Source organism: Leptosomus discolor, chromosome 2 (assembly GCF_034619465.1).
Source record: "Leptosomus discolor isolate bLepDis1 chromosome 2, bLepDis1.hap2, whole genome shotgun sequence".
NCBI lineage: Eukaryota > Metazoa > Chordata > Aves > Leptosomiformes > Leptosomidae > Leptosomus > Leptosomus discolor.
Genome location: NC_141392.1, coordinates 15,246,576 through 15,264,983, shown reverse-complemented (window position 1 = coordinate 15,264,983; position 18,408 = coordinate 15,246,576). Strand labels below are relative to the sequence as shown.

General features: G+C 54.7%; 1 protein-coding gene across 1 annotated transcript; it reads right to left on the bottom strand.

The window, feature by feature from the left end:
• Positions 1–2,830: 2,830 nt before the first annotated feature.
• On the bottom strand, positions 2,831–6,043 carry HLX (H2.0 like homeobox). Its single transcript, XM_086460752.1, has 4 exons — positions 5,464–6,043; positions 4,695–4,874; positions 4,019–4,203; positions 2,831–3,193 (listed from the first exon to the last, which is right to left on the bottom strand). The coding sequence occupies exons 1-4, from the start codon at positions 6,041–6,043 to the stop codon at positions 2,831–2,833; spliced, it is 1,308 nt and encodes a 435-aa protein (XP_086316878.1).
• Between the last annotated feature and the right edge of the window lie 12,365 nt (positions 6,044–18,408).

Here is an 18,408-nt window from a genome sequence, read left to right as displayed (position 1 = left end):
CCGAAGTGCGCGGAGCACCAATGCCTGCGGGGGGGGGGGGGGGGGGCGGGGTGGCAGGGAGGCAAAATCAGGCTCAGGGCGAAGGAATTTTATCCCAGCTCTCTCATTCGGATCGGAGCATCTTTCTCCGCAGCCCGAGTCCCAACTGTGGGGGTTCCCCCACCCCTCCCCTTTTGCCGCGTTATCTTAAAAAGATGCCATAAAGGCGGTGCCCCTGCTCTCTCCCCAACCGGGGGTCCAGGCGGGCATTGCTCTCCCGTTATTTGGGGAGGCCGGGGGGGGGGTGTAGCCTGCCCCTGCGCAGCCAGCCCTGCGCTTGGAGGCGCAGATTCCGCTAACCCAAGGGAAGAAAAACTTTTTCCCGACGCGCTTTTCCTTACTCATCGGACAAGAGCCACCTCAAACCCCTCTCTCCCTCGTGGGTTGGTCTTTAGAAAGCAAAACCAAGAGGCAAACAAATTCCTGTGTGTCCGTGAGCTGTACCACGGTGGTTTATCGGAGGAGAAACAGTCATGTTTCCCCGGACGTCTGTCCTGTGGCTTCCCTTGCTCTTAAGGGAAGTTACAAGCCCACGGCAACCCCGGCGCTGATGGGCGCAGCAGCGGCCCGAGGAGCAGCGGCTTTCTGGGGCTGGAAGCGAACTGCAGGGCCCGCTCCGCGCCCCCAAAAGCCATGACACCTCCCGTTTCTTCCCTGACAGTGTTTAAAAGGCAGAAGTAATTTACAAGCTCCTTTCAGATGCTTTCCCCGCGCTTCCCTGTCCCAGCGAGGCTCGGACGGGGCCGGTGCCCCGGGCGCGCTGCCCTGCGCAGGAGCTGCGCGCATCCAGGGGCGCAGCAGCGCTTTTTGCGCGCCCCTCGTGGAAATCCCCCTGCCTGTCGTGGCTCCGGCGGAGCCTCTGCCCGCTCGATTCCACCTTATTCACTACACCCGTCCCTTCTTCGACCTGCAAGACGGCCTCTTCTTTTGCCGCTTGACCCAGCTCCTTTTCCCTCAGGGCTCACGGCAGGGGGATGCTGTCGGGATTTCCTTCTCCCTCCTCAGGTGTTTGCTCCTGCCGGAGTCCCCCTGCTAGCGGGGATCGCCCCGAGGAGCGTGTCCTCCCCGGCAACCCACCCCTCCCCTCCCGGTCCCCGAAGGATTTCTCGCCTGAGCCCTCAGGGCAGCAGCGGCCCAGGGCCAGGCGCTCGCAGCCTCCACATCGCCGCAGAACGCCGGGAATTTTTCCGTCCTTCGCCTTGTTACTCCGTCCCCCCTTCCTTTCTAAAGGTATCACAGGCTCAGCGCCCACCGGCCCAGCACATGGGAAGGGGGCTTCGCTTCGCCTGCCCTGGCCCTGGCCCTGGCCCTGGCCCTGGCCCTGGCCCTGGCCCTGACCAGCTTTCGCTTTAATCGGTGCTGGTTGGGAAGGCCGGTGGGAGAAGCAGCCTGCCTGAGAAGCGGCCCCCCGTCCTCCCCCGTGCCCCGGGAGGAGATGAGCACCTACCACCGCCGCGCTTTCTGTTTTTCCGAGGAGCGAAGCCGACGATGAACCCCAGGGGAGCCGACGGATCCCGGCCTGGGCTCCAAGGGAGCCCCGGCGGAGCCGCACGCCCTCCCGGGCGGGGCAGCACTCCCCGCAGCACCAGCCGAGGGACAGGGAGAGGCCGCCGTGCTCCTTCCCGCCCCCTCCCCCCCGCACAGCCCCGGGAGGGCTCCCCTCTCCCTCCCGCCGCCGCGGCCCGATCCTGCGCTCGGCCTCCGCGCTGCACCGCCCCCGCGCCGCGCTTAGCGCCTGCGTGACGTCACAGCGCGCCCCCCGGGCCGCGCAGCCAAGCTGTGACGTCACAGAGAACGAACTCCCCACCCCGCCGCGGGGGCTTGCGGAGAGGTTGCACGGTAAATCGGAACGACACCAAAGCAAAGCCAACCCGCCCCCACCTCCCTCCCCTCCGCACCCCAAAACGGCCCCGCCGGCTCTTGGCAGCGCCCCCGAGAGCCGCGGGAAGTCGAGCGGTCCAGTCCCGCCGTGCGTCAAAACCCAAAAGCCACCTCACAAGATACACATGCGTGTAGGTACGCACACGCGGATCCACACATGTAACCGGTAACTTTCTCACCGGGGGCACAACTTCGCGTCATCAAATCCGGCCCTTGTCATTAGAAAAGGAAGGGGGAAGGCACAAAAAAAAGAAAAAAAAAAAAAAAAAAAGGAGGCGGCTGTCCCGGGAGGCGCTCAAGGCGAGGGGAGGCGGTGGCTGCCTTCGAGCGGGGCGAGGGAAGCCGAGGCAGCCTCAGCAGCCTCTGCCTCGGTCAACAGACTGACGTGGTTACAAACCATAGCAAACATTTTATTTACAGGAGATATATATATATATATTTATATATTTTGTCAGTGCAGTATTTCTTGGCCGGATTATTCGAAGCAACACGTTGCAACCCATGAGGACGTTGGCAAAATACTTCACATTGTAAATTGTTGGGGGGGGGGGCGCGGGGGAAAGGGATTTCGGAGCACGTTTTCGGAGTCCCTCGCTCGAATTTTCCTGGAGAGGACAAGGGGCGGGAGACGGAGAATAAAATATTTAAAAAAAAAAAAAAAAGAAGAAAAAAGAGAAATCCCACTCTCCTGCGAGCAGCGCGGAGGGAGAGGCGGCCGCCTCACGCACGCCCGTCCCGGGGCCGGGGCTCCCCGCTCCGCCCGCGTCCTCGGCTCCTCGCCCCGGGCCGGGCGCTGGCAGCGGGCGGGAGCGAGCCGGTGCCGGGCCGGCCTTGCCGTGCTCCCGGGGCGGAGGAAGGGAGATAAATTATCGCGCAGGTCCCGGGCGCGGGTGCCACGGGGCCGCCCCGTCTATAGGCCGCTCCGCGGCTCGGGGCTGGCGGCGGCGGGCGGCGGCGGGGAGGGGACGCCGGTGCTGCCGGAGGACTTGCCGAGCCCGGCGGCGGGCAGGCTTCGCTCGGCGCCCTCAGTCCGTTCCGTGTCGCTGGGGGCCAAGTCGAGGGAGTCGGCGTCGCTGCTGTCGCTGTCGCCCTCGGAGCGGCTGGGGCTGCGCTCGGGCTCCCCGGCGGCGGCGGGCGGTGCGCCGGCTCGCTGGGCCACCGGCTCCGGCTCCGGCTCCGGGTCGGGCTCCGGCGGCAGCTCCTTGTCCTTCTGTGCCTGTGCCTCCTTGGAGTGCCGCCACTTCATCCGCCGGTTCTGGAACCACACCTTCACCTGCGGCCGCGCCGCCCTCAGATGGGTGGCACGGCCCCACCGCGCACCGCGCACCGCACCGCACCGCCCGGCCCCAGCGCCTTCCACCGCCGGGGACCGGCAGCGAGGGGAGAAAAGGAGGCGCCGTCCTCACTTCCCTATACCCACACCCTTACGCGACTAAGGTGGCGCGCTTTTTTTCCCACTTCTCCTCCTATTTCGCGTGTTTAAACACAAAACGCCCCCCAAAACCCTTTTTTTTTTAATTTTTGGTGTGTGTTTTTTTGTTTTGTTTTGTTTTTTTCTCTCTCTCTCCTTCCACTTCTTCCAGGAAACCAGATCTTGCTCAAGAAACCACAGCGTTATACAATTCTGTGCGCTGTGGGCATTCAATAGTGGAATCATTACAGAGTGGCATTTAATGATTCCGTTTGAAGAAGAGTTTTCACTTCCTCAGAACTAAGGATTTCACAACGCGGGGAGAGATTTAGAAAAAAAAAAAAAAAAAGGATATTAAAAATAGTGTGTTGTCTTCTACTTCCTTTGACCTAAACTGCCTCCTACAGCGAGTTGCACTTCAGTAAAGCGCACATTGATGATCTGCCCCGGCCCGGCTCTCCTCTCCGCTCGGCCTGCTGCGCGGTGGCCAAAACAAAGGCGAAAGCTCCGCGCCGGGCCGCGGAACCTACGCGCAGGAGATGCTCAGAGCTAGGTCCTGCTCCTCAGCCAGCCCTACCAAAGATTAAGGAAGGGAAACCGCTTTGCAACCGCCTCCCCCCCCCCCCCCCCAGCGGTATCCCTCTAAACTGGAAGTAAGATTTGAAATAAAACCGAAGCCATTCTTACTTGAGCATCTGTCAGCCCCAGCATCGCCGCCAGTTGCTTTCTGTCCGGTTTGGTGACATATTTCTGGATTTCGAACCGTTTTTCTAAACCTTTCCTCTGCAGGTTGGAAAAAACAGCCCTGGACCAGGAGCGTTTCCTCTTATACGTCTGGGGCAGCGTGTCCTTGGTTAAAACTGCGTACGGACCTGGCGGGGGGCGGGGGTGAAGAAAAGCAGGGGGAGAGAGAGGGAGACGGCGTTATTAATATCGACGCCTAAAAGGGAACCTTATATCTATCAAAATAACAGCGGGATGGCGGTGTGCGGGGAAGGCCCTGCCTGCCGGCTGGGTACGAGTCCTGTCAGCGTGTGCTCCAAGCCCTCGGGCAAGGATGGAGCGGTTCAGAGCCCGAATTTCTTCCTCTCCCCCCTCCCCGCCCCTTCTCTCTCGGCCCAGGTATTATTTTTGTACTAGATGGGATGGTCTTCTGAGTCAGGCCCTGGCCGGCTCTTTCCCCCCCCCCCCCCCCCACGCAGCCCGGCTTTCGCCCAAATTTGAGCCTCGCTAGAAAACACACGCCCTGGCCTTTCCAAAGCGCCTGGCGAGCCCCTGCGGGGGGAGAGCTCCTGGGCCGGGGGGGCTGCTCCGGGACGGAGGGCCCTGCGCCACGGGAGGGTCGACGGGGGACGAGATGTACCTGGAAAAGTGTCTTGAAACTGGTGCTGCACTGAGCTCCTTGGGTTTGTGTTTAAGGGACCCAGAATAGCAGAGGCCTCGTTAATGGGGTCTAGAGAAGCGAAGAACTGGCCGGCGGAAGGCTGCAAGTTGGGGAGATGAACCCCAGTTTGGCGGCTGGTAGTTAATAAGGAGGTCAGATCTGTGAGCACAGGAACAAGGAGAGCTCTGTTACACCGCGGTCGAAACCGACACCCCGGGACGCTCCGGGCGACGGGGCCGGGAGGAGCGGGTCCCCGGCCGGAGGGGCTGGGGGGAAACCGGGCAGCCGCCTCCTCGCCCCGGGGGCTCTCCTGGGGAGAGGCGGCCGTGCCCCGGAGATCAGACATCCTCCGGTATATTTACTCCCTTGCTCGGGGTGTTTACACTTCGCGAGGGGAGCTGGATGTGCAGCGAAAGCCTTTAAAACGGGCTGGGCCCTCTGAGACAAAAATCCTGGGCCCGCTTGGGGAAGCGGAGACCGTTTCAGTCGCTATTTTTAACTCTATCGCTATTTTTCCCAGCGGCGCAAGCCCTGTGCGGCGGGCTGCTGCCGTGCGCGGAGCCGGGGCGGGGGGGTGTATTTTAGTGAGCGCTATTAGAAACTCGGATTTATAACGCTTTTTTACAAATAACTCGGCTAGATCGGAAAGTTTTCAAAGCGCGGGTATATTCGCTAAAAATAATAGCAGAGTAAAATAAAAGAGCAGCAAGAGCGCTAGCGGGGAAAGCGGACAAGCCAATTTCTCTACCTCTCAGCGTGTTGCCTTCCTTGACTTTGGGGTCAAACTCCGCCGATAAAATGCGGTCGATGCCGAATTTCAGGTCCTTGCTGGCGGGCGCCGGCGCCGAGCCGTGCGTGTGGCCGCCCGGCAGCCGGGCGGGGGCCGGGGCGCCTCCGCCGCCCCCCGCCGCCGCCGCCGCCGCTGCCGCCGCGGGGGATCGGTGCTGCGGAGGGCGGTGGTGGTGGGAGTGGTAGGCGGCGGAGAGCGGCGAGAGGCGCGGCGGGAAGGCTGCGGAGGGGGCGTCGGGGGCCACGACGGGCGTGGGCCGGAGCGGCGAGGCGGTGGCGTGGAAGGGAGCGCCGTGGTGGACGGCTCCCAACGCTGCCGGCATCCCGGTGCCGGGAGGTCCGGGTAGGCTGTCGGTGGGTCCTCCAGCCGCTTCGCCGCCGGCGTGGAGGATGTCGGCAATGCAGAAGGACGGTTTCTTCGCCGCCGCGGCGTCCAGAGGGAAGCAGCCGCTGGCTGCCGGCCCCGATGCCGAGCAATAAGCCGCTGACCACAAGCTGAAGTTGGAGGCGTAGAAAGGAGCCAGCCCGGCCGTGTACATCCTGCCCGGGGAGGGGACGCGCCGCTCGGCAGCTCAGCTCCCGGGGACGCGCCGCGGAGCTGCCCGCTGCCCCGGGCGCATGGGGAGGGATGGAGGGACGAGAGGCGGCTGGAGGAGCACTTGCCGGAGGGGCAAAGGGGGGGGGGGGGGGGGGAGCGGCAAACCAACCACCAAAAAGAAAAAGAGAAAAAGGAAAAAGTCCCCAAAACCCACGGCGAGACGGAGAGAGCGAGCGGGCGAGGAGCGGAGCGGCGCGCAAACAAAACAAACCCAAACCAAACCCCCTTTTCTCGCACTGGGGTGAAGAAAAAATTAAAAAAAAAAAAATTAAAAAAATATTCACCCCTCCCCAAAAACTTTCTCTGGCAGCGACACTCCCGGCTCTGGAGCAGCTCTCGCTCCCTCCCCGCACCCAATCCGCGATCCGCGGGGCCGGGCAGCACCGCCCGCCGACACGCCCACGCAGGGCCGGGTGGCGGGTACGGGCCAGCGCGCCGCCAGCGCGCAACTGCGCGCTGGCGGCGCGCTGGCCCGTACCCGCCACCCGGCCCTGCCAGTTTTGCCCCTCAAGGTGTCCCCCCCATATCCCCCCACCTCTTTAAGTCCCATCCTCGACTTTGCCCCCCCCTCCCAAAATACAGTGTAAAGGGCGATTGCGCTTGCCGCCGCGATTTCCAAACTTTTGAAAGAAACGCGCAGGAAAATTCTTCGCGATTGGACGCAGGTCGTCCGACATCTTGGAAATTATTCCCAAAGTAATGTGTGTTCCTTCCCGGATAAATGGGATGGTCTGGAAGAAAATTAATCCGTGCTGATGCACGCAGCATATATATTTCTGAGAGCTCCGAACTATTTTGGGCCCAGGACACGTTGCAATAGCAGCGTCTGATTAATAGTATTGTGTCGACTATGTAATTTTACAGATTTGATTTTTTTTTATTATTTTTTAAATTTTTTTTTTACCGTGTTCTCCAGCCCGGTGGCTGCATCTGCTTCCACACCGATTTCACCTTAAAAACCAGTTTGTAATTTTGCAAATCTTTGACAACAGAACTACCCCCATTTTTAAGAGCACAATCACAAGCTATATTCGCTGCGATAATTTAGGGACAAATTTATCAAAGCGTCCTTTGCGCTTTTTTCCCTTCCCCTTTAAAGTCCACATTTGTCCCTACCTGACTGAAAAAAAAAAACCCGTTTCTTTAATTTTAGTTTTCATACATGTAAATCCGCCACTGCCGTTTTGAGCAGGCTCCCGGCTCGGACGATTGCAGGTTTGCTTTGATTTTGTTTCCAAAAAAAAATATTATTTTTTTTACACATAGCTTCCCAAATTCTGAAGGTTTCCGGGGAACCGCGAGAAAGGCAAACTATTGTTTTTTCGTCAGGTCTGAAGAAGTAGTAGCTTCTGTGTGAATATTGAAACCACCTGCGAGCGAGAGTGAACGCCTTCCTTAGCCGTAACCCTGCGCACGGGTAAAGGTGTGGCTGGTTCCCCAGGAAAACCCAGGTACCGCATTGCTTTGGTTTTTATTAACGAGAAGAAACCGAAAAAATAAAGGACTTCTTGCCTGAGATGTGTCAGAAAACCGAAGGCGGCGAAAGAAAGGGTTGATTAGGTTTGAACTTTTCCTGTTTCGACAGCGGAAAGCCCCTTCTTCTGGCATCCCCCCCCCTGCCATTCCCCCGCGCAGATGACCCGAGCTCCAGCCTCTTGCTCTCAAATCGGATCAAACGACTCCGGTTTCACTCGCGTTTCCACCGCCGGGCAGAGCCGCCAGCCCGCCCGAGGGAAGGGCAATGAAGTCTGCTGCGCCCGCAGCATCCCCGCTTCGTAGAATTATTGCCGTAATTCCACCGATATCGTTAGCGATGTTGTGCCACCCCGGGGCTGCTCGCCAGGCAGTCGGGGAAAAACAAACAAACAAACAAACCCAAAAAAACCGAACCAAGACCAAACGCTCAAGGTCTTTTTCTTTATTTTTAGGAGCTTGTATCAAAGTTCCTCTCGCCTCGCTGCCGCGCAGCGCCCGGCGAGGAGCGGCACAGGAGGGAAGCGCCCATTTGCGGGGGCCCCGGGAGGCCCCGACCCAGGGTGCGGCCCCAACCCCGCTCCCCCCGGCGCTGCCGGAGCCGCCACGCAGAGAAGCGCTCCTTCCGCGCTGGCATCCCGCGGGGACTGAAGCCCCCGAAAGGAAACATGAAACTCTTCGCACCAAAGCCCTTGGGCTTCGGGGGGGCGAGAGGGATGCCGAGCCCCAGCGGCGGGGGCAGGTGCTCGGCGGCGCTGCGCCCCCACGCATCCTCCGCGGGTGAAACCAGGAGCACCTGCCTCCCTACCCTCCCAGGCCGCTCCCTCTCCCGGGGGAAAAAGAGCTGTCTCCTCTCCCCAGAGGCCCCCGCAGGCCTCCCTGCCCGCGCACCTTCCTCGCCGGCGGCCGGGGAGGCGCAGGGCTGCGCGGCCGCGCTGGCCGGGGGAGGCGGCAGCCCCTCCTCCCCGCGCAAGGAGGGAGAAGGCTGCAGGAAACCCGGGGCTCGCTGCAGTTCAGGTCATCTCCTGTTTTTTGAGAGGTTCCAACTCGGACTAAATGAGCGGATGTGCCTGCGAGATTTGTCCCAAAATAGAAGCGGCTTTAGTATTTTAGGATACAGCAGAAATCCTTATTTCTTCCGGAGAAAAACTTCATAATGAGCGCGAGCACTTCCCTTTTCAATATTTGTGCAACTTTATCTCGACCAGCAAGTTGCTTTGGTGACGCAAATCCGCCCTTGTGTATTGCAACTACAAAAATAAATGCAAGGAAATCAATTCCCTTCTAGCAATGAAAACATAAATATACAGCTGCGACTTTCCCCTTTAATCTTGCTTTCCGAGGGACTCGAGAAGGAGGCGAATGAACTGTGCGGGCAGGAGTGATGCCTTTTTTTTTTTTTTTTTTTTTTTTGAGGAATTGAGTTTCGAAGGACTTTTTTTTTTTTTTTTTTTTTTTTTTTTTTCCCCCTCCCCTGAGGCCGACAAAAGGAGGTGGAAAAAAAATTATTCGAGTCCTTAGGAGGAGAAAATAGACGGGCTAACCCCGGGGCGCTGCGGCTCCCCATCCCTGCCGTCGGGCACCGGGCCGGGAGCATCCCGGGAAGGGTCGGGCCCGGCCTCCCCGCGCCCCGAGGGGAGGACGGGCCTCTCTTCCGCTTGTCCCGGCCCCCTCGAGCTCCCTGTCCCCGCGTGGGGCGGCAGGTCGGGCCCACGGCCCCCGCCGGGGCTCTCGCAGGCAGAGCCCCCCGGCCGCCTCCCCCCGCCGGCAGCAAGCCCCGACCGGGCGCTGGGCGCCTTGGCTTTTAGGCTTCTGTAGGTCGTTTCGTTTCTACCTGTGTCTGTACAGAGAAACGTATATACGTAATATATACAAATAAAGACAACTAGTTTTAAAATCTCACTCTCTCGCGCACGGAGTGCTTTTGGAAATAATTATTTAAACCTCGTTGCAAACCCTCCAGGGAGGTGGTTTGCTCAGGTGGCGTTATCGGGATCGCGGCCACTGTCCCCCACCGGGGTCCCGCCGAGCTGCCCCGCCCTGCGCAGCGCCGAGCACCCGGCGGGCCCCCTCACCGCCCCCCGCCCCCCACGCCCCCAGGGCCCGGCCCGGCCCCAAAGCCCGTTCTCTGTCGCCACCTGCCGAGCGGGCCGGAGCCGGGCGCGGAACCCCACGCAAGGCACCCCCGGGGATGTGGCTCTCCCCTCCAAATCCTCCCGCTCCAGTGTCCCTGCGAGCAAAAATTTGGGAGCCAAGCGCAAAAAAAAAAATTAATAGTAATAATAATAGACCACCGCACCCCCCCGCACCCCCCCCCCCAAGCCAGGGGTTGCAGGGCGGGCAGGAGCGTTTTGCAGATGGCCGGGGCTTTTCTGGCGGCTGCTGCCGGTGCTGCCCCAGCACCGCCCCGGGAAGCCGGAGCGCTGGAGAGGGGCCACCAAATCCGACCGCAGGGTGAGCCCCCCCCAACCCCGGCCCGGGTCTCGGCAGCGGGAGGGAGGCTGCAGGCGAGCGCCGCAAGGCTGGTCGGGCTTCCCTCCACTGATCAACAGTTTGTGATCTGAAATGCTCAAGGGCAGCACAGGAACTGCCCAGAACTGCAAGTGAATTGAGTGAGTAATTTGGTCAGCTCCTTGACATTTACCTTCTATTTTCAAGAGTTATTTAGTTGAATAACTCTTGCTCAGGGAAGCTCAGAGTGAGGTGGAGTCACCGTCCCTGGAGGTGTTCAAAAACCGTGTAATTGTAGCACTTGTAGACATGGTTTAGTGGGCATGGTGGTATTAGGTCAACGGTTGGACTTGATGATCTCAGTGGCCTATTCCAACCTAACGATTCTATGATTCTATGAATACCTGTGTCAGTAAGTATCGACAGTGTTACGTCTTGAAGGCACTTGAAAAGAGGCAGGATCTGGGTTTCCGTGCGGTAGGACAGGATTTCAAGTCTGGTGCGCGTGCATTCACACCAGTGCCTCAGGCTGGGTCTGGGTGTGCTTTCAGAGGGAATTACCTGATCCTGATCACTTGCAGGTTTGCATCATGGAGAGGTCTCGGGGTGCACAAACAAGTATCCTTGATGAGTCCACAGGACATGCTGAAATTACTCTGAAGCAAAATCCGTCTGAAATGTCTATATTGTAGTTGTCTGAAAACTCCATGGGGTTTTCTGGATGTGAGTAGTCCCGAGAATCGTCTGTATGTTACAGCAGAGTGGGCCCCACGGGACAGGTCCATATGTTAGAGCAGATCAAACCCCGAGGCTCCCAGCTCCAGGGAGAGCACACCAGGCACTCAGCTGGAGACTTGTTCTCACACTTGCACGTTTCCACTCTGTGTCTTTCTTTCAACTGATGTTCTGATGAAATACAATAGATCATGTGAAGCTGATGGGCCTCAAGCAGAGAGAATTTTGGATTTTCCCAAATGCTGGGTAGTCCCTCAAGTCCCTTCAGAGGAGGGACCTGAAAACACTGATTCCCCTCTGCCCTTGAGTGCCTGGCTCAGAGATCTGGGATGTGGGAGGGCACTGTCTTTCCACAGACATGTTTAGAGAGAAAGGGGTGACCTTTCCTTCCTTTTTTTTCCTTTTTTTTCTTCTTTTTTTTTTTTTTTTTTTTTTTTTCATGAAAAGCTGCAGATACATAAATCTTAAAGAAGGGTCAGGGTAATAAATAGCAGTTGGAAAGAAGCGCCTGTCCACAGCCCCGGGAAAGAAGGCTGTGTTCTGAGGAGCAGCAGGGTCAGGACGGTCCCTTCCTTAGGGTTTCCTACGGGTTAGAGCGGGCAGCTCCTGTCCACTGTGCTGGCTTTTGTGAAGCCCATTTTTAGGCATCTGATGCTGTGCTGGGAGCCAGGCACTGTGAGCCTGCAATGCCATAACAGTTTAAGCTGCCCAAAGTTGAAATGCCAGTCTCCCACACGTGCTCCATCCCTGCCTGGCTGTTCCTATCCTGCAGGATGTCAAACTATAGAAAATTAACTCTGCCAGTAAGAAAAGTTTCTTTTGCCGTCGTAGTTCCCCAAATTAACTTCTTTATCATGTGGCCAGCCAGGGTTCAGGAGCTCAGGGAAACATGCATTTGGAGAGGGGGGATGGCAGGACTGCTGTGACCCTCTTCTAGTCTGCTCTAACCTCTCACTAGGTCACCTGTTAATTGAAGTGCTGCCTCTTGGAGTTGCTTTCTGCAGTCTAAAACAAGTCCCTTTCCCATGGAAAGACCCTGAGTTTGCTTTCATGTCCATCGACGTAACTGATTTCATAGGTTACTCCACCTTTACACCGCAGTTGGACCATAATCTGCTTGCATAGGCTGTTATCACAGGCTAGTTGCAATTTTCCAGGCCACACCAACAGAGAGGTCTGCAGAGAGCTGGTCTGCAATGAATCCCTCGGTAGCTGATTAAAGGTGACGTGACGCGCCGAAGCGCTGACCTCCCGCTCTAATGTGCAACCGCCGATGAGAGAAGCATTTGTGTGCATACGCTGGGCTTGGTTCGCACAGTGCGTAGCAGCTGCAAACACCCACCATTGCATGGAGGGAAGGTGCTTCAGCTCTCAGCGCAGAAGGATCATCCGTGGGTATCTCCTAAATCTGACAGGAGAGTATGATTACACCTGTTTTGAGCTGAGACCCAAAGGGGCAGCTCCTTAACGGAGGCAAACTGCTGCTGTTGAGGCCAGGCTCAGGATGTCTTAGTTCAAGTTGCATATGGAGGTGCAAGTATAGATGGAAACCGAATGGGGGATTTTTTTATTCCCATAGTGGGTCGTCTCCCCTATGATTTTATCAGAGCAACCCCATCTATTTCCATAAGCCCAAGCTGATGCTTTAGGCCCACAGCCCCTCCAGCAACAGTACGCTAAAGGCACCATGCAGAAAAGCCGTTCAATACCAAAGAAGGAAATACTAATAACTGCCTAATAAAAGTTTTAGTAAGAAACAGTTTCCTCCTTCTTGCCAACAGTGGTCAAAAATGTGGGGAAGCTGGAAATAAAGCTATCAGAATGCAGTCTCATAAAAGGCAAAATCAACCCCTGAAGGAAGTCAAGATTCCTAGAAGAAAATTACTCTGTAAAACTCATCTGGATTTGAGAACAGTTACTGTTTTCCTTCCAACCCTCCTTTCATGTTCTAAGTGGACTTAAATGCAGTAGGTACACAGCAGTCCAGCTTTAAAACCAGCTCTTCTCTTGCTATTAGCATATATAAAATTCCAGCAGAATAATGCCATCACGGCCCTTAAAAAAATCCCATTTTAACCTTTTTTGCCCAAGTGAGATGCTTTCTGGTGGATGCCAAATGGCCGTGCCAGCCAGGGGAGTTTTATGGTCCCATAAACAAGTGTGCCAGATTGTATAGCACATACATAGCACCCTCCAGACGCACTTTCCTCGCTGGAACCGAATCTGCCCTGAATAAAGTCCAGCCATTGCTTTTCAGCTCCATGGGCAGCTCACGCTCCCCCATGTCAGGCTCTACCATGTCTTTGGAAGACTCAGGCCCCCTCACTGTGAAACACCCAGGAGGGTGGGGAGATGCTCTCTGAGCTGAGCATAAGATATCCCCTTCCCAGCTGCGGGTCTGGGATGCTGCCTACAGCAATAGCCATTCCTCCGCGCCTTTGGCAAATGGAAATAAAAACAGAGGAGGTGCAGTCAATGGAGCAATGCAGCACACAGGGGAAGTCATTTCCTACTGATACCTCTAACACATCATTTTATATCTTGATGCCTGGGATCTGGTTACTTTTATCTTAGCCAAAAGACTGGAGCGGTCATAAAATGTATTTTGCTTTTATTTCTTCTAGAAATCTTTGTCATGAGATTTTTATTATCTGTCCTGCAGCAGTGAATTCCGAACGTTCATTATCTCCCGTGACTGCCTTCACTGTCCTGTCCTTATTCTTTTTCCTAATTTCTCAGCTCCATGAGGCATCCATTCATCCTGGAATTGTGAAATGGAGAGAAAAAAGGCAAGGCTGACCAGTTTTTCCTTTAATTTGTCACCATGTCTAACCCAAATGTTTACCCTTGCCCCGCAGATGTATAAACTCTTTTCCAAGCCAAGACATTCTCTTTTTCCCAGCTAAGCAATCCATTTCATTCTGAGGCCACGCTGAATGGTAATATGAATCTCAACACGTTTCAAGTCTCAGCCTAACTTTGCAAGGAAAAAAGACATCGAAGACGTCTCATTACCACGATCTTTCCCAAACACTAACGAAGTAGCACCCTCTAGTGCGAGCTAACAATAAAATCCTCAATAACAACAAGCCTCCTGGGTCAAATTCAGTCTTGGTGCAGTGCCACTGGAACCGCTGGGGATGAGCTCAGCCACAAAGCTTTTCCTTTCTGTGCTTCGAAGCTTTTCCAGATTTCCTCCCTAGGACCCCCCATGGATGTTTCGGGCACCCGTCGGATGCTGAACATTGCCCAGGTCTCTGGCAGACCCAGGCAGCAGCACTGCCTGCAGGCAGGCGGCACAGGCTCACCATCGTGCCATGCTGCTCTCATTTCTGTGGGATGCTGCTGCCCAAGAAAGCCTGGAGGTAAGGAATGTCCATTGCCAGGAGTCTGCCTCAGGACTCGGGCATTTTGAGACCTGCAAGAGGGATCCTACCCGGTTTGAAAGGACGGGAGGCAAAAAGTGAGGGTGAAAAGGGGTTGACTGACGCAGAGAGGAGGCTGAGCCTAGGACTGGGCTGTAGGAAGCAAAGCTGGAGTGTGGAGGGGGGACCGGGACTTCTGCACAGAGAAAGGTGCTGGTTTCTGGGAGAGCTGGGGACTAACCAGGTGTGAAAGCTGAGGCTGAGGGCAATGCGGTGTTGCATTACTTCTGGTGTGCTTTTCTTTCATTACTAGCAATTTCCATAGGTTTCATCAGTTTTATTGTGGTTAGGAGAAAGGTGAACAAGAAAATGACACAATTTTGGCAGGCCCTGAGCAGGGGGTGACCTGCAGGGTGAGTGAGGGGGAGCAGGGTCATTCCTGGATGCCATCAGCCACAACACAGAAGCAAGATAACTGTGTCGTGTCCTGCACAAAATGCCATTGCCTAAGCGCACGTCTAGGGATTTTATAAAAACACAGAGCTCCTCTCCTATGCCCTAAAAATAACAGCAAGTTAACAGCTACTCAAGATTTCATAAAAATTAAAAAAAACCACCATACCTGCTTAACCAGAGGTGGAAATTTTGTCTAACATTTCAAGGCTAGACCTTCCTTTCTTTAACAGCTAGAAAGGAGCTCCAGCATTTAAGCTGGGGAAGGAGAATAAATCCCTCAGTGCCAAACCAAGGTGATGCTGAGGTTTGGGAGCCAGCGTGTGCCCACGCAAACAGAGGGGTGAGCGTTTGCCCTGGGCACATCTGTCTCCTTACAGGGCAAATACTAAAGCCAGAGCCCTGGGGAAAGCAGGCAGGGCACCAGAGCTAATGAGCTATGTGGTGGTTTCACCTACCTCTAATACTTCTGCTTTTTGATTTACCGGGCACCTTGTGAGTCCAGCTGCAGCTTCAGCAGTAACGGGAAATGTAGGGGGTGATGCTTTATCTTGAGACGTGATAAATAATGGCCAGGGTTGCGATTGCTATTCTTAGGTTGATGACAAGGAGTTCCAGGGTGAGGTTGGACCATGAGGGTATGGGGGTGGAGGTGGCCTGAAGCCATCTCAGTGCTCTTCAAATGTGAGGCTGCACTGGGGAGGAAGCAGGGGTGGGTGGAGGGGGGCTGGACCCCTTCCCTTGCCCAGCCCAGGCAGCCATGGGGGCCTGCGGGAAACAAGGCACCGGCGCCTGGCCCCCAGGGCTGTAGCGATGCTCCAATTTTCTGGAGCAGCCCTTCGCCCCCGTCCCCATTCCCTACCACCTCTGGGGGCCTCCGCAGTGCAGCTGGATACAACCCTGCTGGGCTGGGAAGGGGATATCTTACAACAGACACAAAAACCTGTAGCGTTGGAGAGAAGAAATGGTTCTCTACTTTCTCCATCTCCACACTGTATTTTACTATTCTCTTCAAATGAAGCAAACCTCATTATTTCCCGTTAGGTGTTCCAGGGGCAAGAGTATTTCATTGAAAAATGGTTCTTTAATGCTAATGGGAATTATACTCCTAGCGTGATTTATATTAATAAGGCATGTGCAGTTCCTTAGTACATTCAGATCCAGATGGGAAATGGGATTTTTTTTTTTTTTGTCCTTCCACACAACATCTGATGAAGTGCTCCAAGCATACAATTTAACAAGCTATTCTCCTCTGGCCTTACAGATGAAAAATAGTCCGTTGTGTCAACTCCTCAGATGCCTATTTTTACACCTTCTGTTTGTTCTTAGTTTGACGTTGTTAATCACGGTCCCACCACAGCCCCATTGTTCAGCTCTTCAAGAAGAATGTTGTTATATTGACTGTTTGTGCGTCAGCCCAGCTCTCTCTGGAGCTGCACTTGGATGAAATTAGATAATTTCCATTAGGAGAACAGGCATTATTAGTCCCCAATGCCAAATTGAAAAGAGAGCCAAGATTACTATTTCTGGCTGTGTTCACCTCAGGAAGGAACCTTCTCAGCTTTAATGGGATTTTGCTATTGTTGGTTGCCTTCTGTTTGACACCGGGCCAGCAGGGCTGAAAATTGTTTAGAAAGCTGCATGAAATATAATAGAGCCCAAGCCATTTGCTGCAGCACATTCCAGCGTGATGTTTATTTTGAAAAAAAAAAAAAAAAAAAGAGGAAAAAAATTATTGTCCTTGGCAGAAAAAAAAAATCCCACTAACTTGACTCTCAGCACATATGCTTCTTGTTGCTGTTGTGCTTTCAGAACATGCTGCCAGGATTTGCGTGTTACATACAGAAGTGATAAATCTAATACTATTCGTAACGATCTACAGAACTTGTAGAAGAAGATTACAGGCACAGGCGGTGATTTTATGACAGGAAAACAAGGCGAGGGATGATACCAGGTCAGGTCCAAAGGAGAAAGCCAAGTCCCACATTTGTCAGTAGAATCTGCATCTTCATGTTCTGCAGTCTGGTTTTCCCACCTGTAAAATAGAGTCAAGAACACATCTCTACCACCCAAAGAAATCAGGAGGACACGTGCTCCCCAGACTTTGCCTTCATGGGTGCTGGGGGTCTTCTGAGCCAGGCTCAGCCCCTCCACTGCCCCGGGCACGCAGCCCTGTCTGGCCCACCGCCTGCCTTCCCCTGGCAGTGGCTGGGCTCTGCTGCCGCTGTTATCATTTAGAGGGCAGCTCTCCTTTCTTCCCTTTGTCGTGCCCCTTGCCGGCACCTTGCAGGAACACCTCGCCTGCATCTCAGGACACTAATCCTCAACAGCCAGTGTGAGAGTGGGGATGGTGGGCTGAACTCTTGCTCAGACCCAAATTCCCCACGGATCTCTTTCTGCTCCATATAGTACTGTTTTGTTCTCTGAGTGCTGTCTTAAAATAATTATTAATGAAAGCAGAGTTGACTTTGGAGCGAAAGTTTCCGGTTCTTTGGCATTTCCAATGTGTAAGCTGTCTAAGGATATTGAAATGCAGGACATTTTTTGGATGAGATTGGAATCCAAAAACATTTTCCCTCCAGGCTCCTTTGGAACCAGACCTACCTTTACCACACTTCACCTCTTGTCTATTCAAGCTGGTAAGAAGCTGAGCAAAAAGAACAATGTTACCCATCTTTAGAAAAATAAATATTGCAAGTGATCTTCAAAGCCTTCAGATGAGGATCCACGCAACAATGCCGGCGTTATCCCTGGGCAATAAACCGGAGTTCTCCTTTGTTTATATTAACTTAGTGTTTACTTCTATTTTAACCAACAAACATTGATGGATTGCATAGTCTTGGCTCGAAACCATCCACCAAATAATTAAAAATACAATTAGGCTAAAAGGAAAAAAATCACAGCAGACGCCAGCCGACACATTTCCTCCACGCAAAGCTGCCGGCCGCCTGCATGGAGTTGCTCCGACTCAGCAAGAGCAAAGCAGTGATTGCCCCCACCAACACCAATACCCGAGCCACTACCTAGACCTGGAACATCGGCTACCCCCAGTGCCTGCCCCTGCAGTTCAAATTCGGTAGGTCCTGGGTGGGGATGACCCCTTACTGTGCTTGATCACCTCCCAGATCAGCTAGCCAGTGGCACTGGCACTTTTAGAAGAGGTCAGGTCTGAAGCTGACCTCAGGCTGTCCCTGCTCAGAGCAGACTTTGGCACTCATCTTACACAGGAGTGGTTTTGGGCAGGCTGTGGGAGAAGACAGGGCTCAGCAGCCGGGCTCCCCTGGCTTTTTTTTCGCTCTCTTTCTCTCCCCACCACCCCAAGCTGCGGGAAAGTGCTGTGCCACCATGGAGGTCACCCACTCATTTTGCAGCCCAGTAGGAAACAAAACTTGTTCCAGTGCTATCTGTCACAGAAAGTCAGTCCTGGCAGCTTGCAGAGGCATACGTGTCCCCCCAGATCTTGTCCTAACTGCCACCCCTGGCAGCTGCAGGCAGTGAGGCCCCCGGTATTTGGACACGTCAGGGTGAGGTTTATGTGTCCCAGATGGGAGTGTCCAGACGATGCTCAGGCCCCCATTTTCACCCCTCAATAAACTCTGGAGCTGACTCGAGTGAAATGTTCAGAAACCCTAGGTTAGACAGAAAATAATCTGTGTTTACATGGCTGGGGAAGCTCATCTGCACCCTGGCTATCTCTTCACATAGAGCATTTGTCTTCTCACCGCCCTTTATATTTTTTTTCCTCTTCATGCTGTGAAATGTTCATTGTCTCCTGCTAAGGAAAAGTTTGATAAGGATCTTGCTGAGAGTGGCTTTTAGGAAAACCCAT

Coding starts and splice junctions, on each gene's coding strand:
- HLX (XM_086460752.1), bottom strand. CDS start 6,043: ATGTACACGGCCGGGCTGGCTCCTTTCTACGCCTCCAACTTCAGCTTG. Junction 4,204..4,694: donor GTTTCAAGACACTTTTCCAG/GTACATCTCGTC, acceptor GCCCCCCGCCAG/GTCCGTACGCAGTTTTAACC. Junction 3,194..4,018: donor TGGGGCTGACAGATGCTCAA/GTAAGAATGGCT, acceptor GCGCGGCCGCAG/GTGAAGGTGTGGTTCCAGAA.